The sequence below is a fragment of the Fistularia commersonii genome, chromosome 28 (assembly GCF_037954325.1).
Source record: "Fistularia commersonii isolate RoL2024-O1a breed Wild chromosome 28, RoL_Fcom_v1.0, whole genome shotgun sequence".
Classification (NCBI taxonomy): Eukaryota; Metazoa; Chordata; class Actinopteri; order Syngnathiformes; family Fistulariidae; genus Fistularia; species Fistularia commersonii.
Window position 1 is genome coordinate 8,937,453 of NC_141311.1, and position 26,060 is coordinate 8,963,512.

Here is a 26,060-nt window from a genome sequence, read left to right on the forward strand (position 1 = left end):
TGGTTGCCTGGCAACCTGATGGAGCGAGCGGGAGATAAGGACCGCCTGACAGGCAAACAGCCCTATCACTCGGAGACACCTTGATGCAGGGATATCCCAGCCCATGTTCGCCTGCTCCTCCCTCGCAGGGGACGCCGACCTACGGGGGTGAGAGGGGGGAGAAAGGGGGCCAGGGGGTAGGAAAGTAAGGTATCAGCAGACAGCATCAGGTGATCATCTTGTTCAGGTCACCTTGTATATGTTCTTGGGATTCCCTTTTTCGGGGAGGGGGGGGCGGCTTCATTGGTGATCACTCGGTGCAATGTGTGATCACACACAAGTTGCAAAAGTTACACAAATTTTGTGAAGTCAACATGTCCTCAAGTGCTAAGGCTGCAAAATAAATACAAGTAAGGACTGGATGTGAGCATTTTAGAAAGATAGCATGGTACCAAAAACCATGCCACTTGAAATGATTTCACTTTGCAAGAAGTACATTTCAGACCAACACTGCTTTTATTTTTCAGAAATGGGTTGTGTGTGGAGTTTGCATGTTCTCGCCATGTCTGTGTGTGGGATTGTATTCTCATTCTCATCAACCAAGGCTAGTTCTCATTGGCTCAGAAAACTTCTCAGGCCTCAGGTGTCTATACACCACCAGGGTGCTGATTAGGCAGCTCAATGCATAAAAAGTAAGTTAAAAATAAATGCAATGATTTGTAATAATTCCATATTGAATACCCAATAGAACATAAACAGGATGCAAATGTTAACGCTGAGACATTTTAAATATTAGTTCATTTTCAATTTGATGGCAGAAAAACATCTCGATATGATTAACACGGGCAATGCAAAGCAGGAAAAGTAATTGGCACAAATCAAAAACAACTGGAGGAGAATTTGTTGACTATTAGATTAACTGGGGCCGATGTAGCTCAGTTGGCAGAGCAGGCGTCCCTTTAAGGGCAATGCTGGTGGTTTGATTGTGCAAAAAAGGCATTTCAGAGAGGGAGTTGTAAATATGGGCACTAATCTGGGAAAAACTGCATCATTTTAGAAAATATTGCTCTTAAATTGCGAAAACTTTGAAGCTCTCACCATTTACAGTGTTTAATATCGTCAAAAGAGCAGGGGACAAAGTTGAAGGTCAGAACTGGTCAGAACCCTGTACAATTCAGAATAGAATATAAAAAGCGCTAAATGGCTGGGCGCCATCACATCTCAAAGAACTCTTGGAACCCTATCACCCAATCAGATCTTTACGCTCATAGCACGAGGGGCTACTTGAGGTCACTAAAAGCAGAACAGGAGACGGGGCATTCAGTTACGGAGCTCCTCTTCCATGGAGTCAAAACACGATCCCGGGGACGGACGTCCTCTCTTGGTTTGAGAACATGCACAAAACCTCCCTTTTTGAGAAAGCTTAGTTTGGGCCAGACTGGCCCTGAGTTCTGCTGCCATAGGCTTACTCTGCTGAGGGATATCCCATGATGGACCTCTTCCTAACTCGTCTGCACTCATGTCTCATCATCAATGCCTAATAGTAAGCTCATATCTTCTCCTGAGTCAGTGCGCACTTCCATTTTCACTGTTATTTTTTTTATGAATGCTAAAGCTATTACTGTATTCATTTCAGCTGTTTGCATGTAACTGTCAGCACTACATCATTTGTGCCTGTCCCTCCGAACCGTCAGACGCACCTATGTATCATCACATTCGTCCTTTCTATCGCCATGGCCATCTTGAGGCAGAAAGCTGCCCACATTGAGCTTGGATCTCAATGTTTCTGCCTGCTAAACTGCTCACCAAGTGCTTGCTTTTGAGGGACTGCTGGGTTTCTGTCAGTGATTTTGAGATTACCGAAGCTCAGCTGAAGCCCGATGGGAAACAGTTGTGGTCAATTGAATGTAAATTTGAATTTCCTTTTTTGAAAGCCGTGTCATGCGGACAGAAGAAGAGAGGGACCACCCCACTTGTTATCAGCGGAGAGTTCAGGAGCTTGCATCTCTGATGGTTTGGGGTTGTGTTAGTGCCTGCTGTGTGGCACGGGCAGCGAAGGCATCATTGATGCTCATGGGTACATCGAGAAAACGTCTACGCTCATCTGGTCAACAGCGTTTTCGTGGAAGGCCTGCCATATTTCAGTAAGATAACACTGAACCACATGCTGCAAATTCAAAGTGGGCTAATATTTTACAACAAATTGTCTCTTTCAACATCTGATATGTTGTTCAATTGGGAATAAAATCATATTTTCATAAATCATTGCATTTTTTTTTTTTTTACAGTTTACACACTAACCCCGATAGGTTGGGTTTGAGGCCAAAATAGAAAAAAAAATACATGAACTTAAGTTACAAATGAATTCAAGGGTGTATTCCAGATGTACTACTTTTTTGCCAATCTGACTTGGTCATGAGAACAGTCAATGAAACTTCAAATTGACAGATTAAAAACAAACACGTGAACAGCACAATACAATCGTGGCCACTAAAACAAAATAAAACATAGAAGAAAACAGCCATACAAGCATACATACATTTTTTTTTCTTTTTCACTGCCACAGTCGGTTTGCCGGCTGTGACGTCACCAACATCGGACGCACTCGTTCCACTCATCTGGAGGACATTGCCATTGAAATCTGACAGTGAAATTTCCTTCATTGTCTGATCTCCAACATGATGTGATGCCCATGAGTGACTTCAGGGCCACGTGAACAACAGCTGAGCTGCAAAGATGGAACATCTGATTCGCAGGAACACCCTTTCACATTGTGAGGCTCAAGAACTCATCTGAAGGGGAGCTCAAACAACCCAGTCAGCCCGGGAGGGGTCTTTAAAAACATGATTGGTTTTGGTGTGGCGCACAAATGTTATTTTTTCTTTTTCCTTTGGTGTGAGAGTGCCTCCAGAGAGAGGAATAAAAAAGTCATGAGGACGTCCAGGACATGATGAATGGGGAGAAAAGCGGATTCATTAAAAGAAACTGTAGTGTGTCATTTGCCAAGTCCTTTAACTACCAGGAAAATTGGGAACAAATGGTAAAGACAATGGCTGCGGAGACTCTGAAACAGCGGATCATTTCACAGCGCAGCATCAGTAGTACAAGTCTGAACCCAGCTAACGCAGACCTGCACCTCTGTCCACAGGCAGGTCAGATGCTAAGAGAATAACTGCCAGGGGCGTGAGGGCGAATTGAGGGTAAATGGTTATAGTAGAGGGTGACAAAGAAACTTACATCCACCTGCAGAGTGACAGAGGACCTCAGCTGCTATCACCAGTTTTGCAGGGTGGGGGGGGATATCTGTTGAGTCCATGCGTCAGCCTTCACTGTATAGACACACCCAGTCTGTATGGATATGTGTGCTGCAGAAATAGTGAACTGGATTTCAGACTTTTATATAATATCTTATATTAATTTTCAACAGGGACACTTAATTGTGTTGAAAATTAATATAAGATAAAACCAGGATCTGACAAGGGACGACATAGCTGGGAAATGAAAATGTCATTTGAGTGGCGTTTTCAATCAGGCGCCACCCAAAACTACCCAAAGAGACATTACTGTGTTTGGACTGTTTGGTCAACTGAAGATGGGAAGCACCTTCGGCCTGCACATTCTCTGACTTGGTTAGTAGACATCAAAACAGAGCAAATTATTATTTTCCCTATTTGAAGAGGGCTGGGGACTGTATCTGCATTTGAACAAGCAGGCCGACTTGAGTTATCACTGGGAACCAGAGGTCAGACTGGAGGCCCGCCTAGTCATCGCGCACGCTCAGCTGTACATCCAATAACAGGCAGGTGGAGCCGGCTGTGAGTTTAAACTTGGGCTCCAGTTCAATTTAAAAAGGAAAATAAAACAACTCAACCATGTACTTCTAGGCAAGGCCTAGAGTAAAAAGAAAAGGCATTTTAACCATGCACAACTATGCCTCCCCACCAGGTCCATCTTGCACCTCATAGACTGCTCTTATAGTCGCCTTATTCAGTTTATGGAGGTCAGCAGTGTCAGAGGTTACCATATTTTGTCATCTGATCATCCTGAGATCAGGTGATCCGTTGCTTGTGAAACTATTCCCTTGTGGATCAACAGTGAACTGCAGCCGTTAGCAATCGTGCCGTCACCAAAAAGTGTGAAATAATACTCTCTATTGATGGGTGCCTTTCCTAATCTAAGCATTGTCACCTGACAAACAGTCTAACGGGTTTTAAATGAGTTGGAATCAAGACTATTGGTTGTCAAATTTTACACAGATGGGTTTAGAGTTTTGACTTAAACTTGGGAAGAGAGTCTGCATTTCTGATGTGAGGGGGGAGGGTGAGTTCCAGAGCTGTGGTGCAGAGGGACTTAGCCAGATGGAAAACAAGTTGACGAAAAACATCTGAGAGAACGGGAGTGGCAATATGAAGCAGGACTGTTAGGGGGGTGCAAGTTGTGGATTTATGCTACATTTATTGGTGAGGGACAATACTTTGAAGTGTAAATATAGACTTAACAGTTTGACATTTATCTCTGCTCCTTCACACCCTTCTGTACTCCAATATTACTGCTGTCTGATTGTTGCCAGGGGTGTCCAACACCAGACCAGCCCTATCAACAAGCGTCCCCCAGAGGGGAAAATGTATTGTGAACTGGTAGAACACAGTTGCAGGCGATGCAGAAAAAGGAGGCTAAATCAATGTTATAACAGACAACTACAATGCTTCAGACTGAAAAGCTGGTGCTAAATTGCTGGACTCTTAAATAAAAAATAATAAAAAAAAAAACTGACAACACTGCTGAAAACAACCGTTACTTTTTATTCAATGACTAGAATTTTGACATCTCTGTGACCAATCTGAGAGTGGGAGAGCAGGTAGTGGTCTTGCTCCGGTGCTGGACTGGTTTAAATCAAAAAAACAAACCAAAAAAAAAACAACCAACATGTGCTAAAAGATTTAGCTTATGCTGTTACATGGTAATTGGGATGGAGGGGTAAAATGCATAACTTAAGCATTTCAAAAACAACCCGATATGAAGAAATTTCACTGTTGCACCCATTTCTCCACAAAATAGAAAATAAAATGAAGTTGCACTAATTACAAGACAGCAGAGCAAGAAAGCAGGAGCCTCCCTTTATGTTTAGTATTTTAAAAACAGCATTTGTTTAACTGACCTTGTACTTCATTGTGAGAGGGAAAAAAAAAACCTGCGTAATAAGAGGAATGCAAAACCAACCAACAAAAAAAAACAAAAAAAAAACAGGCAGTTGTTGATTGGAGAATGTTGTGCATTTACGGAAGTAGGAGAATAAAGAGTGACTTTCTTTCCAGACCGCTTTGCTACACCGCTCTCTGTCTCTGGTGTCAAAATAGAGGGCGTCCCGGGAACGAAATCCTCGTACCATAACCTGTTACATATTTAGGCTTTGGCAGTCATTAACGTCCCAGGGCGCAGTCACTGACGCCAGAGAAGTGAGGGGTAGCCCAACCGGAACGACGGGATGGCGCCCATTTGCATAGCCCTACATGATGACGCAGGGGGCGCGGCTCCGGGTGATTTTCTGCTGAGGTTTACCGTCTTGAGCGTTCTGCACAGCGTTCATGACCTGCGGTGGGAAATGAAAGCGTGATTCACAGCGTGTTTTCTGTTACGGGATGTTTCTTGGTGATGAGGAGTCCCTTGACACGTTCTATAAAAAACTAAAAAAAGCAGGTGTGTGTATAATGCATTATGTTATTTTATACTTCTACTTGAAAATCCTCAAATTTTCCACTTCAAAATGTATGGTCATTGTCAATCACTTTCTGTGTTTGCAGCCGGGCGGCTGAAGCACCGTGTCTGATAAACAAGGCAAGGCAAAAGACTGATTTAAAAAGTAAATTCCTCATGGAAGCAACAACAGTTACAGTATTTAAAAAAAGACAAAAAAAACAAAAAAAAAAAAACAAACCCAAAGTGTGGTAATCGCAGAAAACACCTTTCAGTATGGAAACATTGGGGAAGATGTAGGGTAACTGTCAGATCAACAGTTTCATTCCACTGGAAGCACAGGAATCACAATACGACATACGCGCAGCATTTTGAATGGAGAATAAAAACTGTTCTGAAGAACTCCCTTGAACACGCAAGAGCTATTTTTCAAGTTTTTTTTTCAATAAGGCAAACACCAGTACAAGTAAAAAACTAACATCATAAGTGTCCTCTGACTGCAGGGTCAAAGTGAGGGCACAGCCTTGACAACACTTTCACTGGGTTGTTGTTATAAGTTGACAGAGGGCTGTTGTTCCAGACATACCACTGGCTAGTCTGGAACTGGCTGACAGCATTGCGACAGCAAACTATCCCCATCATTACCGAGTGGGAAAAACATGTCACTGTCACTAGAGCCAAAAGAAGAATTACTTATTTCTGATATGCTCACATAAATATTTGTGATGGAAACTACTTTTGTGTTATGTGCAGGACACCTTTAAGGTATCCCTAAGTGGCAGGTACAGTAAAAGACAGTGGGAGCGCTTTGGCACAGTAAGTAATTATACATCTGTGGGAAAATCCAGTAAATCCAGTTCATGTGGCATATGTTTAAGAGAAAACACATGACAGACCCCTTGAGAAAAACATATGTAACTGAAATCATACAGTCAAAATAGAAAGTATATACAGTGGGAAAATGCAAAACCTCTAAGATGTAGCGCTTCACACATGACTTCTTTTCTTTTTTTCTTTTACAGTTAAAAATAAGCTGGAACAGGAGCAGAAAATCAACCGAATTCCTGACCCGAGGGAGCGTGGAAAGTCGAACCGGTTTACTACTTACATCATCCTCATAGGGGAAGCCACCTGTCTCAAGCTTGGAGAAGACCAGCTGCTCGTTGATTTCAATCTCGAAGCTGCCTGTAAGACAAGGGAGGGCAAACTGAGCCACCGTGATTTTCCTTCAACACTCCTATTAGCGATGCAAAAACTAAACAAAAGAATAATGAAATGTCAAACGCCGAACAGCCATCCGCACCTTGTCTTCCCACGAAGCCAGAAACATCCGCTTCGGGAAACTCATCCTTGACAACCAGGGCGAGTTCTCGATAGCGGGGCTCGTAACCTCATGCACCACTGGGGGAGAAAATAAAATTTATTAATTTTATTTATTTTTCAAAATGGACATGTAATTGTTACCAGATCTGCTGAGACAGCTCATTGGTGCTCATTGGTTAGTGATGAGCTAACGTTGCTAACGGTAGCTCCCTTAGTCGTAACCACACCAACCAAACTCGGATTTGTTGTTCAAGGAAAAAAGAAAAAACGACGAAAAGAAAAGAAAAATACCTTCCACTCACCAATATTCTACTTTAACGGTCAGTCCCATGTTTACGGACGCTTCTCCGGCAGTGTCAACCGCGGTATCTGAACCCCGGTGCTCGGCTTGCTAGCTACTTGTACTGGCGAGGCGGAGCCTTTCCTCAACAACATCCGTCAAGGCGGATTCGACCGTGTCCGCCGGAACCAAACCCCGTGTTTCATAATTTTATTTCAATTCAATGACAAAGCCGCTCCAGGCGACTCGGGAAAGAAATGACCATGTGTGTTCGGTTAAAAACATTGTTTTTGTCATTTACAAGGTCGAAGAAGAGATCAATTTATAAAAAAACGTCGTCAAAATGATGCTAACTTTTCTGTTCGCAGTTGAAAATGCCCTTATCAACTACTGCCAACCGACTCTAATGCAGGTGACCACCACATTCCAAGCCGAAACTCCACTTTTATAACATTAATATTTTATAAATATATTTTGAAGGCCCGGGCTGAACGATTTTGGAGGCAGTAGAGGATAATATCCTGAGTGCGTCCACTCCTTCAAATGCACGGCGGAAGTACTCATCCTGCCAGATTTTGATCTTGCTGCTTCCAAACAATGGTTGTCTGTAAGAGAGCACAAGGGTGTTTTGGGGTCAATTTAAATAAAACCTGATCTTTCACATTTAGCTTGATAACATAGACCATGAAAAAGTAGATTAATAGCTGAACCGCTGGAGGAGACGGGGTAGAAATTAGTGTGTGCACATGGAAGGATCTGCAGCGCCAGAAACTACAAGTGTCAGTAAGTTTACATATTCAGAATTCTACTTGAAATTAAGAGACTAATTTTGTTTCTATTTACTCCCAGGAACTTCATTTTACCAGGACACCGTGTTTCATTGAGTAAAGGCTAGTATTTTGTAATGTCAGTGGAAGCAATGGTTCTGACAAAGCCACAGAAGGACGAAAACATTTGAAACTAACGTTCGTGGTACTATTCCAGACGTGCCTGCAATTTCCCTCGGTCAGCAAACTGTGCTATATTTGTGCTGAGAATGGATTGTCAATGGACTCCTGCCATGTCTCAGAGATGAACAGAATCAATCAGTACCACAATTAAAGAGGCACTTTAATAAATGGGCTCTGTAAAGTGGTGGGGTTTACCAGTTTGATAAAAGAAAATGTACACTGCATCCAATTTTCCTGTCTTAGACTCTGGATCACACACACGCACACACAACCAGACGCAACGCTCTGGCAAGACAACAACCATCTCTCTGGAGCAGAGTGTATGATTGGAAAGAAATCTTTGAATTCTCTTTCTCTTTTTAGCCTTTATTTGACAACATAAGATGCAGTTAGAGGGAATTGTGGTGTTGCAGATAAATATAACACTTTATACCATACACAGACATACACATACATATAGACACATAAACACACACACACACACACACACACACTGTAATGGAAATTTAAATGTATCTTTGTTGTATTGCAACTGGACTCTGTCTCTCCACAATGAGCTTTTGTTGTATCATTCCTATGTTTTGTAAAATCAAGGTCTTGTGAACTCATCCCAAAACCAAATTTGAGGCGCTTCCTTCCTGTTAGAATCATGTGATCCCAATGGGTGTGAACAGACCATTTTTATTTATAATAGCTCTACTGGTCACCTTATCCTTTGGAAGACTGCAGACACCCTTGAGGACTCTGCTATGGTCCTCCCTTCTTGTAAGAATATAACACAAACAAGCGAAGTGATCCTCCGATCTCTTTATTCACGAATGTTAGTGCGGAAAATTTCCTTGTCAGCGCATACAGTCACACACACTCAAATGCAGACACACTGCTTTTTCGTGGCAGTATTTCATTCATTGAATGTTATGGTCCCATGACAGTCACTTGATTCACAGCAGACAGACTTAGTCACTTGATCTGTCATGTACCTGTCTGTCCCTTTCTTTACTTCTTACTCCTATCAGTTTGTGTTCGCAAAAATGAAAATAAAAATAAAACATTTTTTTACACGTGTTTCTGTTTCCAGTGGCACCACCGACCAGCTCAAAGGAGTGGCTTTCACATTCCGCTCCACGTTTGTATGATAACTCACTCTGACCTTCAGACTCATAAACACATAAAACAGAGACGTCCGTTCTCACGTCTCAGAATGTGCTGAGCCTGGGTACAGAATGTGAGATGGACACCCCTGAGCTGTCAGCATGTAAGTTTTTCTTAAAATTTATTTAGTACATCTAATCATAAACAACATCGTAATTTAGTTTTCACGGATTAGAGGCAACCCAAATAGTTTCATCAATGCCGTACCTCTAAAGTCCCTCATTGAATTTTGTGTTTCTTGTGGTTTTGATATGAATTCTACCTTTTGTTTAAAGTATTTCCACCAATTATCTTACAAAGCGTTGGCTCGAGTGTATTTATATGCTTTTCTCATGTGTGATACACCTAGTAGGTGACGTGTTTTTTTTTCCTTGTTAAAAATGTTTGTTTGATCAGTTTCCAACCGATTATATTCAGTACATTAAGATTAATTTGGCAGAATTTTCTCAACAAAGTATTTTACCTATAATGAAGTTCTCAAATGTCAGAAGGAGGTTCCTTAATGCCATAAATGCTGGTCTTGAAGGTAGCAAAAAAGGTAATATGGCAACTTTCTGTAGAGTTGAAAATGTAATAAGATTATGTTCTAGAGCTTTAAGAATATCTTCAGTTTGACTCTCTGGTTTTTGCAAATATTAAGAAATGTCGTCCAACACCCCTCCTCACCCTTCTCTCCCTGTTTGTTTCCTCTCTGCTAGTGGACGACTGGCGTTCATCAGAGTTGAGGATTGTCCTTCTTGGCGGCAGGAACTCTGGCAAGAGTTCACTGGGGAACCTCATTCTGGGCAGAGAGGAGTTTGTCACCAGAGAGAGGACCTCCTGCTCCTGGAGGGTGGGTTTGGTGACCCGTCGTTGGCTGACGGTGGTGGACACCCCGGGCTGGTGGTGTGACTTCAGCTCCCGGGACACGGCCAAGCTGGTGAGGAGGGAGATCGTAGGAAGCGTGTCATTGTGCTCGCCGGGCCCGCACGTGTTCCTCATTGCCGTCAAAGCCAGTTCGGCCTTTTCGGAGAAGCGGCGCAGGGCGTTGGAGGAGCACGTGGCGCTGCTTGGCGAGAGGGCGTGGGGTCATTGCATCGTGGTCTTCACATCCGCTGGCCGGACTGAGCAAGAAGAAGCAGGGTGGCGAGGCGAAGGTGGGACGGCGGCTTTCTGCTGGCTGAGCGAGAAGTGTGCACAGAGGGTCCACAGCGTCTCCTTAAGCAATGGCGGTGGAGTCCCACAGCTTATGGAGAAGATCAAGAGACTCGTCATGGAAAATGGAAACCAAGTCTTTGAAATGGAGGAAAGCCTCCTATTGGCTACGGTGGAGGACAAGCGGGCGGTGGAGGAGAGGGCCCTGCGGCGGCTCACCGGAATGAAAAAGCGCAGATCACTCATGCGAGGTTAGATGATCATGTCTCTGTCGCTCCTGATGAACACAGGCGTCAGGAAAAACCTTGCTAATCTAATCAAACGCATCACTGGACTCTCAAGTCCCACGCGGTTTCACATTCCTTAAAACGTCGACTGCATTCAGCAAGACGGATTCTCTTATGCAGCCATAAGAGAAAAATGTATGAGTACATTAGAGCTGCACTAATAAATTGATGAATGATCAGTTAGAGGTCATTTTTAGAGGAATATTTCAGTATTTTTTTGGTCTATCAGATTTTATTTGGGAGGTTTCGGTTTTAGGATGTAATCTTTTTTTGAGGGATAGACATTTATTTTCAGTTCATGATCAGTTAATGTGGTGTATTATCTTAAATTGTAGTCTATTGATATCTTTGAATCGTAGACACTCCTCACTCAGTCTCTCCATTTGGTAAAGCCTTTTTAAGAGCGGGACCCAGAAAACTGAAAAAAAAAAAAAAAAAAGAATCCTAGAAAGTTCTGTGTCTCTGAACTACATTTTTAGTTTCATTAAGTTTGGAGCCTCTGGGTGTTTTCAACCTGCAAGTCACAAACCAGCGTTTTCCACTCTCTGCTCTCCAGAGAAGCTGCAGCCCATAACTCATCTCAGAATTGTGTTGCTGGGAGCAAAGGGCTCTGGGAAGACGTCGTGCCTGAACACCATCCTGGACAGAGTGAGTGTCCTGGGACCCGGAAGGACGGCTCAGTGTTGGGCTGCGGAGGGACTGGTGTTTGGGCGGCAAGTGACGGTGGTGGACACGCCGGGCTGGTGGATGAACTATTTCTGTGACGAGAGCTCGGCCTTTGACCGCAGGGAGATCTGGTCCGGCTCCGGCTTCTGCCCCCCGGGGCCTCACGCCTTCCTGCTGGTAGTCCGTGTGGACAGGGCCTTCACTGAAACCTACAGGAGGGCCGCGCAGGAGCACCTCCAGCTGATATCCGAGAACATCTGGAATCGGGTCATAGTGGTTTTCAGTTGCGGGGACTGGCTGGGAGACAGCAGCCCCGAGCTTTACATCGAGAGCGAAGGAGAGCCACTGAGGTGGCTCGTCGACAGGTGCGCCAACAGGTACCATGTCCTGAACAACAAAACCAAAGGGGACGGATACCAGGTGAGAGACCTGATTGGGAAAATTGAGGAAATGGTGGCTGGCGTCGAGGGCAGCCTGTACTTTGAAATGGACCGGGCGGCTTTCGAGCAGCTGGACGGGATGAAGGCGAGAGAGAGAAAGAGAGCGGAAGAGAGGCTGGAGAGGAAGAACAGGCAAAGGCAGATGGCGAGGTCACAGCTGGGTGAGTCAGACCAGATTAGCTGATAAACAATATCGGTGTTTCCCGTTTATTTACATGAGCAATCATTAATCTTAAAATATAAAAAATCTTGTGTGATGTGCTGAAATAACAGCTGTGGGGTGTCTGCTTCCTCTTGAGTGCTGTGGAAATAAATGGAATTATTCTTACATTATGTGTGGTTAAATGATTGTTTTTTGTTTATATTTTATATTATTTGAAATAAATTCCGTATTTGTAGTTCTGTTAATGAACTGAGTAGTCTTTGTTTCTTTCAGGGAAGGTAGACCATCTTCAGCAACTGACCGTCATTTTAGTCGGCGGCGGTAAAAGCGGTCAGAGCTCCTGCGCGAACACCATCCTAAACGGAACAAGCTTCGAAAACCACAACATGTCCCGCACCAAGAAAAAAGGTAAAGTCGTCCTGACGGTGCTGGACACGTCCGACCGCTTCCACTTGACCTCTGACCTCCTGACGGCTCCCCCCGCCGGCGTGGTTCTCCTGGTCGTCAACCTCAGCTCCTCGTTCAAGGACGCGCAAATGCAGGTCCTGGAGAGTCGGCTGCAGGCGGCGGGGCGGCCGGCGTGGAGCCGAGCCCTGGTGCTCTTCAGCTTTGGCGACTGGTTGGGGGACACGAGCGTCGAGCAACGGATAGAGAGCGAGGGCGAGGTGCTACGGGGGCTGGTGGAACGGTGTGGGAACAGGTACCACGTCCTGGACAACGAACAGAGGCGGGGCGGCACTCAGGTCGATGAGCTGATGGATCTGATTGAGGAGATGCTTCTGGGTGGAGAGCGTCCGCCAGGGAGCTGCACAGCTGATCACATGACAGGAGGCGTGTCCGCGGCAGGAGGGAAACATGGAGACAAGGCAATGGCGTGTAGAAACGGTTCCACTGTGTTTCCGAACCTCGGACATCGACTCTCCTATCTCTGTAAGTGACGTCCAGCTATATGTTCTTAACGTTTACTTGTTTGGCGGTCTCAAGTATGTTTTCATCTGTCTTTGTAAATTATTAATCTTTTTTGTTAGCATCAGTACTCAGTTTGCCTTTTAAATAAAGTGTTGTCTCATTCTCATTTTATTTACAGCAGTAGTATATTTGTTTTAAAGTGAATGCCTCTTTTAAGTAAAAAAAAAAATTATGAGTGAGTCAATCCTCCTTTCTTGGGGAAATTTCGAACTTTCAACTAAGTCAACAAAGAATTATGACCTGAGAGCTAAAATGATTTGAAAACTCAAAAAAAGCATTTTAAAGACAAGTTATATCACTTTCCTATGATGTCTAAATGTATATGTTCAAAAAAGTGTTAAAGATGAGGACATATCTTAAAGCGCTTACACAGGTAGAAGGGTTTTTGACGGTTTAGATGATGTGATAATTATTTGTGTTGCTGCAGCCGAGTCGACCCCTCTTTGTTCCTGTCCTGCACTGAGCTGCTCGGGAGTCCCAGGGGACGATGGTCTGGTGGCGTCTTGTCCGGCAGGAGGTCGTAGTGGACCTGATAGCAAGGAGGACTTTACCCCCATCTTGGCTGCTTCTCTCTCTGGTAAAGGCAGGCCGTGGAGCTCGGCAGCGGATCCCCGTAGATCGCTGATGAACCTGCCAGTGTGGCTGAACCCCGGCGATCCCTTCAGTGGCTGGAGACTGAGCCCGCAAAACCCAGTCTGGCTGCTTCCGTGTCAATCGGTGGTTCTGTTTTTACCTCCAGCATGTGACACGCCAATAGAGGATAATTTCAGGTGCTCCCCGTCTAGTCCTGCACGAGGAGAACGGTCAGCAGATCTTCTGGAACCAACCTGTCAGCAGGGCGACTACAGTCTGCGCCAGCTAGAGGCCTTCATCGACAGGTACTTTGAGGTGCTTATGGGCCAAGAGACAGAGCCATGTGAGCCTGCAGAACCCGACCCTCCTGATGACACCGGGGCGGACGGGACCCGGGTTCTTTTGTCCATTGACAAAAAACTCTCCAAGCTGAGCGTCCTTGAGGAGATAAGGTCGGATCTGACGGAACTGAGGAGGAATTTGGAACGCAACTCGAGGGCGGAGGTGGAGGACCTTCTAAACAGAATGAATGATAACAACACATGCTGATGCCACAGCAAAAAGGGACAAGATCAGCACAAAAAAGAAGTTTTTATTTCGTTATATTATACGTCTCAAATATCGCAATTTCCTATTCGGCAGTTGTTCTGCTTTCAACCACAGGAGGGCTCTCTTGTACAGGACATGCCCAGAGGCCGGGTCTTTGGACGCCCGCTGCTCCAAAAGCACTGGAAACGATTCTAGTTTTGTTTTTATTTCAAGTATTGATTGAGGCAGGATGTCAGGTTGCATTTCATGGATTTGCTCTTCCCCTCCCTTTCTCCTTGATATGCACAACATTTACAGACACATTATATATATTTATTAAATCCTCATTTACAAGCTGGCAGTATTTCTCCTACCCTCTTTGCTCTTGAGGAACAGCACTTCAGTCTGTCAGAACTTTACCCATCCCAAGGATTTTTGAAAGACAATTTTCTCATTAAAGATGTTGAATACGACAACAAGTAGCATGCCATGTGATCACATCAATAGGACTTAATTGTCTGCGCTGTTCAATGGCAGTGATACTCTGAGGAACACACCTAAGTGGTGGAGCTGAGAAGATCCCACATCAGGGGACGAGGATGTGTCCGAGTCTGGGCCACTTGCCACGTAAATACCTAACATTTTGAAAGGTTAACACGGGTTACATGGCTACACGTAGCGAGAATCCCCTACTTTCTCCACACTTACGCCTCCACAAATCTGACTGGGGTTAAAAACAGGAAGTCCTTGTGAAGTTAGCGTCATCCTTTTTTACTTTAGCTTCACTGCATTTGATTTTATGAATACATTTAAGTTATAAATCTTTAGCCCAGCATGGCAAAGCAGATCCAGACACTGCGTTTTCAAGCTCCATTGTTTTTCTTTTTTTTCTGAAGCTGAACAATTTAGATGATTTGAGAAGCACCAAGAGAGTATCACTCACCCAGAATGCTTCTGGCTGCCTGAGTGCTTCTATTTCAGAGGAATATTCTTTTTACGAACTATTAACTGTCACACAGTTTCAGGATTATTTGTCAGACATGATTACCCATTACGGTTTTTGGACCCTTTCAAACTAAGTATCTCAGAGAACTAGAGTAAGAAAACAAAACAAAAAATTGTTATTTTCTTAGTTTCATGTGACTTATGACTTCCGTAACACAGTAATAAATACCACATGCTATTTTGGCCTCTGGATCCACAAGTGTAAATCTGCCCTTGTGTAATCGCGGTGCTTTCGATGTCTCCTGATGTCTGCTTCACCTCCGAGAATCCCCCGAAAACCGATGCGATCGGCGCTCCTCCGCAGGGCTGTGAAAGAGGGCCGGAGTCATTTTCGGAGTTGACCAACAAAGGCACAATAGCATGTTAGTCAGTTTTGGGGGATCAGGGTCTATTTATCTCTGTCAGTCTTCATCTCCCTCCTTTCAATAACATTTCTCCCTCAGTCCCCATCTCCCTGCCGTCTTATCATCCGTCTCCCCCGCTTGTCAACATATCATTCCTCCACTCTATTCTCCTGCCGCTCATTTTCTCTCGACCCCCCCCGCACTCCCCACCCTGTTCCTCCTGCACTTCTTCATCCCTGATCCCCCTTTCTCCTCCTCCTCTCAAATCAAATCAGCCCTCCCCGCTCGTTAGAGAGGTTTTTCAGCCCGGAGGAACCGCGGGAGAAATGGATCTCTCCTCACTCTGCACCGAGGGCCGTACAAGAGACAGCTCTGCACCCACATCCATCTCCATTAGCGGGACAGCGAAGTAACTGCCACCCCCCCGATTCCACCTCCCTGTATCATGTTTCGGTGCCTGCTGTAGGAAAAGGGAATGGCAGAAGGGGATGGAGACGAAAGGGGGCGGGGGGTGATTCAGACCAGGTGTAACGCAAAGAGCTATCAGCCATTTCACGCCGTACCCCAGTATAATGATGCCCCCCCGGAGAGGGTAGGGATGTCGGCTTGGACACGGTAGATTGTCAGCCGGTGCACCTCAGCGAACTCTCCCTCCCCCCGGTCTGTGTAGTAAACCGTTACCGTGACCTTGTGTGTGTTCAGGCTAAAACTGAGATCAATTGCCCCTCGCCCATACACGTCCCCGTAGATTGACAACAGACGAAGGTTTTCATGGGAAAGGAAGACATTCGCGGGATTGGTATGACCAAAATACAATCCTTCCGGGTGGCTCCTCTCCACTCTGGATGTGTCAACAAAGTTTATCTGCGATTTTTGGGTGAGTGCCAGTTATGTTTTGTCAAATAAAGTCCAGTAGATTTCCTCGTGAAGCGGCGTTACGTCGAAATGGGGAAATCACTTTTCATTCCTCGGTCGAGACCTTGCCAGTTCCCAACCTCTTAAAGTTGTACATTTTAGTGGTTCACTCTGGTCTCTGTACTTTACCTAAGTATTTTCTGTGGTTTGGTATACTTTCCATTAAGTAGCATTCACTCATTGTGCTGTGCTCTGTTTGGCGTTTGCCGGTTCCGCTTCCCGTTGGTTTGACCATCTCCCTCGCGCTAATGGCATCTTTCTCGGGCCACCTGTCAGCTCAACTGTCTGCTGCTGCTGTGTTATGACCTGAGTTTTTCACGAAGTCTTATTTCGCGGGAATTCTCTTGTGTGAATGTGACGCTCGCTCAGCTTTCACCGAAACTAGTCATTTTATTTCTTTTCAATATATATAAGAAACAAGCTGCTCTTGAGCTGACAGTTTGTTGAGTTGTAGTTCAGACAAAAATTTCATCTGCTGCCCAGATGTAATAATAAAAAGATGAAAGTCCCCTATAAATAATATAACGGATAATTCTCTTGGAAAGAGTATGTAGAAAAACAAGTGGGTTTATTTACATTCTTAAAGAGGCTAATTGGCCTAATAATGACACAAGCGAAGCCTCAAAGAAGTGACGCAGCACAGCTGCCAGAGCTCAAGTCTCAAGTTGGCCGTTCGGACCCAATTTATCAACTTAACAATCTGGGGACCTTCATGTTGGAGGTTCCGGCCTCGAGCTGTCCTCCATGGCGCCTGGCCCCAGGGAGCCACTTCCCCGGAACCAAACACGGATCTCAATGTGACGTTTGTGTCAGAAGTAAATGAGGCTAAATTTGGCTTCACCACCACCTGGTCCCGACCACAACAGTCATTACTCCATTCACGCACACACACACACACACACACACACACACTGAGTGGGCACGCATGCTACCCCTCGCCATTTACCAAATCCATGTCTGTCATTGGGCCCCATCAATATACGCCAGGGTTTGGGTGGGGGTTGCGGATGGGTGGGGGGGTTCAAGGGCAAAGTTCAGGAAACAATTAAAGGAAATAACTGCACAGCCAAAGGAAAAAAAAAAAACACTGGTTTGGATTTTAATGTCTGTCCTAGCCTCTGTTGTTAAATCATTAACCTCCGCCGCTCCGAGATCACACAAAAGGAACATAAAAGTGGTGCATTTCTGCAAAAGCGGTGGACTTTCCACACTGAACTGCTTTGATTTCATTACGGAATTTTCCAGGACTTGAAGAACGCCACCTTTTCAGAATGGAGGTCATGAGGAGGGGGTCTGTCAGGATGGAACCGAGAGGAGGATCTTCCCCGCCGCTCCAGGTTGGAGTTTTCTTCCTCTTTCCTCCTCTGTCTGTCTGCACTGTTCCACTCTCTCGGCAGTATTAATTGAAAAATTGCTGTTTGTACAAATATATAAAGTCACACACGAATTTGTATTTTGTATTCGTGTATTTGCAAGTGTATTTGCAGTCCCTATGTCCTCTGTTGTAAGTTGCTTTGGATAAAAGCGTCTGCCAAATGCAATGTAATGTAATGTAATGTAATGTAATGTATTTTTGAGCTCTCCCGGCTCCTCCCAGCTGCGTGCCGAAGTGTCCTTGGGCAAGACACTGAACCTCCAGTTGCTCCCAATGACCTGGTTAATGTCTTGCCACCATGTGTCTGTGAATGGCCCAATGCAATCTAGTGTAAAGGGCTTCGAAACCACGAGATGTTAAAGCGCTATATAAATGGTGACCATTTAGCATATAGCTGCTCATTAAGGAGAATACTCTAAAACCAGGGTTTTTCTCTCAACAATATTAATTAGCTTTTTTCATGCTTTTTCACAATATATGACATTCACCAGACAAGATTATATTACCCAGCGAAGAGCACTTGATTGAAGCAACGGTGGTTTTACTGTCCTTCCAATGTTGGGGTCCGAGGAGCGCGCATGATTTGCAGGATGCAGCGGCAACAATTATCTTGACAGACTCACTTGCTGTTTCCATTGGAGGGCTGAAGGGAGCAGAGATCCCTGTTATTAAAACAGAAATATCCAGAGAGCCAATTCACCTCTGCTCCTGTGCCAAACCTGTATTTCAGGATGCGCGGCTGCATTCATGAATATCTATTTGGATGCGGCATCATATTTGGATGACTTGTTTTAATAATCTGCGGCCCCTTGCCACGGCGGGGATGACATTTCTCCCCCGGAGAGAAGATGTACTGTTGAGTGTAGAAGGCGTGAATGATGACAACACCAAGAGATTTGAAAAAAAAAAAAAATTTGCAATGGATTTTCCCGGAAAGGCAGATAAAGTTTGTTGATGCTGCCTGGGAAGTGAAATAAGGGCTAAAACAAGAACTGGAAAGAAAAGTACATTGAATGAATAGAGATTAGGGTTTTTGAATGGAGAACTAAACAGAAAAGTAACATGAGCTGGCTGTATGCAAACACACACACACACACACACACACACACACACACACACACACACACACACACACAAAAGTGCAGATGAACTACAAGTGTTTATTATGTCTACATGCTGAGGATTTCCAGGACATTAGTATCCAGCCATGTACAACGGCTGAGTGAACATGACCAGCGGCGCAAGGTCGTGCTCTGTAATCACGGTCAATGAGACGAAAAGCATGTTGGGATGCACGGAGGAAGAAGGCCCGCACCCCACACGGATGCACGTGCGCAGATCCCCCCCCGCCTCCCTACGGTGTGTTCATCAATCACATGCTACAGCAAAAGGAGTAAAAACAATATAGACGCGCACGCATGGATGCACAAACAGGGAAAGTGGGTGAATGAGACCGTGAGCAAGAGCCTCTGAGACTAGATGTTTTCCAACCCCATTGAGCCGTTGGTGCAGAGCTAGAGCTCAGGAGAATCTCACTCAGGAAGTGAAGGAGTGAAGTAGAGGAGGAGGAGGATCAGGTTATCTGGGATTGCTATTCAATACCACCCAACAAGCTAATCATATTACTTCCCTCTCTGAGCCGTGGCGTCGATACTCATCCGCGAGTTTCCCCTCTGTCATCGGCTGATTTCGGCTTCCACTCATCCGCCCCTCTCCTTTTCCTCTCGACGTTTCTTTTCATTAGCTGCTCTTTCAACTTCCCCCTTTGCCTCTCCCGCGTCCCTCTCCCGTCTCCTTCCGACGGGGATGTTTTAGCGTCCGAGAAGTTAAATAGCCTCTGCCCTCTGTGATTAAACGGGCGATTTAAAACTACAACTTTCTGTCTTGTTCGCACCACATTAGGCCCCGTTGATCCCCGAGCGTTAATGAAAGTGAAATAAATGCTCCAGTCTGCAGGGCTGTGACGGAGAGCGGCTCCTCTTTTTACCTGTGCAATCAAAGTAAATATAATTAGCACCTCTTTTCATGCTCAGTCCGGCTGAGCGCACTCATACATTTATCAGCTCACGTGTCCAAAAGGTAAATAATGGTGTCAAATCACCGGGCTGTCTAAAATTTCACACTAAAGAAGTTAGATTGAATTAGATAATTAATGCAATCTATGTTGAAAGAAAAATCAGGAACTTAATTACATTGAAAAATAATAATATGCAATATTGTTAATGTTAATAACAGGAGCTGAATTGATTCAGTTTATTGTTTCTTATTTAGAGTGGTTGGAAGTCATCCAACTTCCTTCAAGTGTCTCTCCTGGCGTTGCCATGACGAGGAAGGGTGAAACACAGCCCACCCTCGCACAGGTTTTAGTCGAATGAGGAAAACTGATATATATATTAATATTGTTGATATTGGTGAAAGAACTCACAGTCTCACAGTTTCCTTGATACTCTAGTGCTCGGGTAAATGACTCTGCTGCCCCTGCAGCTGGAAACGACACAGTATTTCCGTTTTCTGTGTTTGGCAGAAGCTATTTATTCATTATTTCTCTGTTTGGCGCCGGCGTCCATGACATGACAGCACTGACTTTCTGTCTGATCCGCTGTACCGACGGAGCCGCCCAACGGCAAAGCAGTGACCAGACAACCACGCTGAGCCACTTGCGGGAAGAGATGGTCGGCAGACGCAGGTGCAGGTGTAGGCGCAGACAAAAACACATGCACGTCTTCGCTCAAGGTGAATGATGTCCGGTAGGAATGAAAACCTTTCAAACCTCACAGATACACAAGGGCAACTTTCAATACGGCACCAAGGTAGATTTTCCCACCTGCCTTTAACTCTCAGACCAGGTTGGTCGGTATAGAAGGAGGCTCAACTCTTCCCTAAATCCTTGAATCTGCTAAATGTATGGAAAGCAGGAACCTTGCGTTAACATTCCTACTGATATTCGGTCCAGTAATACAAACAAGAACACAGATTACATCATAATTGTTATGTGACAACAACAACAACAACATCCTTTCTTTTTTCCCTCACAGCTGCTCCCTTCATGGTACACCAAAGCGAATCAACCTTCCCCATCTAACTCTATTCTCTTTATCCTCTTCTCTCACACCAAATAACGTCGTGTCCTCTTTCACTACATCCATAAATCTTCTCTTCGGTTTTTATCTCTAAACTCCCTGCCTGGCAGCTCCAACTCTAGCAACCGTCTACCAATATATTCACCCTCTCTCCTCTGTACATGACCCAACCATCTCAGTCTGGCTTTTCTGACCTTCTCTCCAACACCTCTAACATGTGCTGCCCCTCTGATGGACTCATTCCTGATCCGATCCATCCTCATCACTCCCAAAGAGAACCTCAACATCTTCATCTCTGCGACCTCCAGGTTTGCCTCCTGTCTTTTCTTCAATGCCAATGTCTCCAAAACGTGCAGCATCACTAGTCTCACTACTGTACTGTACATCTTTCTTTTCATTTTAGCTCTTTTACCACCCATTATCTCTGACACTTTTACCCACCCATTCCAACCTGCTTGAATGTATAGGACTGTCTCAGAAAATCTATTATATTGTGATAAAGTTCTTTATCTTCTTTAATGCAATTCCAAAAACAAAAATGTCATACAGTCTGGATTCATTACAAATCAACTGAAATATTGCAAGCCTTTTGTTATTTTAATATTTCTGAGTATAGCTTACATCTTAAGAAAACTCAAAAATCCAATCTTAGAATATTAGATATCATGAAAAAGTAATTCTTGTTTTTTTAATTGCATTACAGAAAATAAAGAACTTTATCACAATATTCTAATTTTCTGAGACAGTCCCGTATGTGTTTACCTCTTTTCCAGACTCTCCTGTTGACTTGGCACATAGGGGGGGACTGTTACTGTTACGTTAAAATCCTCCACCTCCTTTATCTCCACTCCTCGCCGCCTCACGGTTCCACTTGGATCCCTCTCATTCACACACATTTATTATTCCTCTCCTTCCCACCTGCTCCCTACTCTCATAACAGATCATAATGTCATCTGCAAACATCATGGTGCACCATGGAGATTCCTGTCTAACCTCATCTGTCACTCTCCCATCACCACTGCAAACAAGAAGGGGCTCAGAGCTGATCCCTGATGTGGTCCCACCTCCATCCTGAACTCCTCCGTCACACCTACAGGACACCTCACCACTGTCTCACAGCTGCGGTCTAACTCTCCAGACTTCTATCACTTCTCTCCCAGCATTTTAAAGCTTATACTGCATCTGGAGTGCTCTCTCTAGGCATCAAACCATACTGCTGCTCACAAACCCCAACTTCTGCTCTCAGTCTTGTTTCCACTACTTTCCCATAACTTCATTTTATGGCTCATCAACTTTATACCTCTATAGTTGCCGACAACGACAACAATGGGAATAACTATAATCATCTCGGCAGAAATTCACAGGATTTGTAATGAAACTCTCATCCGTCTGTTAATCTTGCATTAACTTGATGGAGGTAAATAAATTCTCAATTGGCCAGAGGAGTCAGGATCTCCCTCTGCAGGAGAGGAGACCAATTGCAGAGCAGAGTGTGTGGCCTCGCTGCCGGCGATCTGACCTCATGTCGTGACCGGAGTATTTACAAGCGGCTTGTGTAAAATGCACATTTCCTCGCAGCCGGTGTTAGGACCTCGCTCACCCCTTCCTGCAGAAACACAGCCTGCATTGGCCTTTTAAAAAAATAAGATAAAAATATATATATTTGTTTTAGTGCCGGGTGGCTCAGGGTCACCTGGTTTACAGGCTAGTGATTTTTAGAGAAGATGAAATGAGATGAAATGCACTTTAATGATCCCATGCTTGGGGAATTGTTTCGCAGCAGCAGCAAGATATACAAGGACAAGACAAGCTAAAAATACACATAAAAAAATAAATAAGATAACTATACTCTGAAGTGTAAAAGAATAAAGTATCATCTAAAAAAAAAGCTGCATCAGCAAAGAAATGACGGCAGGGATGTAGAAGTCGGGGTGGAGGAGTGGGTATAGGTGGACGGGGATGGGTGGTCTGAAACCAAAGGGGAAGACAACACACACACACACACACACACACACACACACACACACACACACACACACACACAGGGTCTTTTTTAGGTTCCATAGAAACTCATATGACGTAGATGGTCATTGATTGCGGGAACTCATAAACCGCCCCCATTACCAGATACATCTTTTGGACTGCGGAGTGCCATTTTATAAAACTAAATTGTATAAACTACTATTTATTGTTGTCACTGGTCAGTTGTTATCATACGGCTTTTGACAAATGGACAAAGCCAGTGAGAAATGGCCCGACGAGGAGGTCTCGGCTCTTCTGGCATGTTATGCTACGGAGGGGCACAACATAAACACTTTGGCCAAAATAATTATGGGGTTTGCTAACAACGGGTTTTCACATGGCGGAGCAGAGAAAATAATAACACTTCAATCCATTTGATGGTCCATGGTTATTATCCCCGCCATGCAGAACCTTAATGCTGTAGCATCTTCATTCTCCATGTTGTCCATGTCATCTTCCTCTTCTTCACGATGGTTTGATTATGAGTGTGGCTTTTAAGATACACATCCCACCGGTTTCTAGCATGATCATTTACTGCCTTCACAAATGCAAAAACTGAAAGGTTTTCCTGTGAGAAGAAGGGGAGTTCCAAGCAGCTTTTGTCATGTGTTGGTTGAATAAGTTGGTTCTACTTCACAGGAAGGATATAACAAAAACAAAAAACGCATTCATTGAAAAATAACCCTCTTTTTTTTTTTTAAATGTTCAAAATGTTTTACATAACTTTTGCTTTAACAAGCAGGACAGATTAATAACAAAGTCTCATTGAAACCTTTGCCCTGGCAAGAGGCAGGGCCTTTAAAGGGAGAGGGAGAGACTGCTAAAAAAGGAAAATGAATAACGCAAATTTTATGATATTAATATAAGAAAATGCAAACATATTAACAAGATATTACAACACAGCCATTTTTCCAAAGTTTAGCCGTATTAAATAAAGTTTGTTACTGGAATGAGCTGATGTTTTATCCTTTATTAATGCTGGAGTAAAATCCTTGTCTCGGTCTATTTGTCACAATGGTATTGGGGGTGGTTGCTCCTCTTTCTCCACCTGTCTCTCATCACAGCCCTTACATCTTGGAAGGCATCTCCTCGCAGTGTATTTATTAGTACTCATATAATACGCACCAGTTCCTACGGGTGCTATGGTGAGGTGTGGCAGAGAAGGGGAGTAGCAGCCGAGTACTTTCGACAAATCCGAGGAAGCATTAAATGGTGTGTAAGTACACTGACACAGAGCTGAGGAGCCGGCGGCTGCTCCCGTCTGAGTCATTTCTGCATTTCTCAGCTGTCACCTAATTAAAAAAAAGGAAAGAAAAGAAATATGTTTTCCTTCCGTCTCGAGCTATTTGTGATGGATTTACAACGTTGTGTTATTTAACCTTGCCGCGGATGAAAATGAGCCTTTCTTTTTTTAAATACATGAAAACATCAGGTGATTCTCAAGGGATTCCAGGAAAAAATTGTCAGCTGTAACAGTGCACTGTGAAGATGAAGTAAAACCTCAGAAATGGGAGTTGTTGTGAAGTTTATAGCTCTCCCTTTTACCCCTCTGGACTCCGGGCAACTATTCTAAAGTATCTCATTCTCACGGCGCACCTTTAAATTTACTGTTCACATGTTGAATCACTGTCGGCTAAAAGCGTAATGAATGACTAAAGGGTGTGTGTGTGTGTCTGTGTGTGTGTGCACGGACTTACAATCTCAAAACAGAAACACAAAATCTGATATTGAAGTCAGTGGTGCCCCCATGTGGAAGCACAGCTCTGGAGGATGTTGGCTCTTTTGCTGTTGCGTGTCATTTCCGTCATGCTACTTTGGTGTGAGTTACGTTCCCTGTGTCTTCCAGATTTGTGAAGAAGACGTCGCTGCACCATCTGCTCCCCTGCAACCGTAGCGGAAAGACACCCGAAAAAAATGCTCCGTCCGCAGGTCAACGATGACAGCGGGTCTTGTGGCTGGTAACATGCCAGATGTCTCCAGGAGGGAGCAGCATAGAGGGGCTGTCGAGGGCAGGTAGAAGTCCAGCTGCAATTAGAATTCGGATTTGTATTGATTTTTGCTGTCGATGTTATGACTTCGTCCGCCTTGCTTATGCGAATGTTAAATCCTCAACAGCTAAAGCTATTCTTGCATCGTAACTGACCCCCGGGCCCCCGCCCCTCCCCCAAGTTATTTGGCGTTTGCGATGTTTGCGATGAATAGGGGCTGGTATCGCAGCACTGTACTGGAATTTAAAAGAAAAAAATACATAGTTGCATGCTAACATGCTAAAGCAAGTTGCTAACTTCTAATGCTACTTTCCGGACATGATGATAATAACAAGTGTCTCGGTAAAGCGGTTTCATGACATTCACCCCTCTTTCCCAACTTTTGGCTGCTATTCGAATTAAAATGTATTTTCGTCCAAAGAAAAACGTCCAAAAAAACACGTACTCCTCCTCATGGCATTTTTACGCAGACCCTGGCAGTAAGTTTAGAACAATTCTGTCTGAGCCGTTTGATCCGCTGGAAAGTTCCCTCGTGAGTTTGCTGGCTCCAGGTCAGCCCTCCTGCTTCTTCACCCAGGAATGCACATTGGCTGAGAACTTTGCTTTGAACATTCAAGCGCAACAAAAAAGTCGAATTCATAATGATAGTCCTTATAGAGCCACATCGCTTTCATTCCGTATTGAGCTGTTTTCAATAAATTTCTCCCCAACTCTGGCCTGGTTAAATAATAGAAAAAAAAAATTGCTGAGTAAACATGGCTCCTCGCGGAACGTTACCCTCGGGGGAGGGACGGTTTACTGTCTCTTTCCCGTCTCTCATCGCATTCAGACCGGAACAGGCCCCCTTAAGAGAGAAACAGGAGGGAAAATTACATTTCAACCTTTTCAGAAACAGAAGAAAATCATTAATCACCTCCTGCGAGGAGCAGGAGAGTCAATTCACTTCCCGGGCTTCCTTCATGTGAGGCGTTCGAGTGCGTCCGGAATTATCCGATCAGAAGTGGACGTCTGTGAGCGAGTGATTTCAGACACTGGCATTAAACATCCTCCTTCTCCCTGTGTGCCAATTACACTAAATTACTTGAACTTGATATACAATTGTTCTTATTCTTATTTTTTACACAAAATTGGGTATTTACCATAAACAACACACCATGTTACACAACTCACATGAAGCAAACCTGGGGGAAAAC

At 44.3% G+C, this 26,060-nt stretch overlaps 2 protein-coding genes across 2 annotated transcripts; one reads left to right on the forward strand and one right to left on the reverse strand.

Moving 5' to 3' along the window:
- Positions 1–4,761: 4,761 nt before the first annotated feature.
- Positions 4,762–7,446, reverse strand: LOC147217460 (migration and invasion enhancer 1-like). Its single transcript, XM_086176012.1, has 4 exons — positions 7,299–7,446; positions 6,977–7,074; positions 6,782–6,858; positions 4,762–5,569 (listed from the first exon to the last, which is right to left on the reverse strand). Exons 1-4 carry the CDS (start codon positions 7,325–7,327, stop codon positions 5,486–5,488), a joined length of 288 nt encoding a protein of 95 aa, XP_086032138.1. The 5' UTR covers positions 7,328–7,446; the 3' UTR covers positions 4,762–5,485.
- Positions 7,447–9,413: 1,967 nt separating this feature from the next.
- LOC147217461 (uncharacterized) lies at positions 9,414–14,159 on the forward strand. Its single transcript, XM_086176443.1, has 5 exons — positions 9,414–9,481; positions 10,077–10,763; positions 11,356–12,066; positions 12,342–12,998; positions 13,777–14,159. The coding sequence occupies exons 1-5, from the start codon at positions 9,457–9,459 to the stop codon at positions 14,157–14,159; spliced, it is 2,463 nt and encodes an 820-aa protein (XP_086032569.1). The 5' UTR covers positions 9,414–9,456.
- The last annotated feature ends 11,901 nt before the right edge of the window (positions 14,160–26,060 follow it).

Coding starts and splice junctions, on each gene's coding strand:
- LOC147217461 (XM_086176443.1), top strand. CDS start 9,457: ATGGACACCCCTGAGCTGTCAGCAT. Junction 12,067..12,341: donor GATGGCGAGGTCACAGCTGG/GTGAGTCAGACC, acceptor TGTTTCTTTCAG/GGAAGGTAGACCATCTTCAG. Junction 12,999..13,776: donor ACATCGACTCTCCTATCTCT/GTAAGTGACGTC, acceptor TTTTACCTCCAG/CATGTGACACGCCAATAGAG.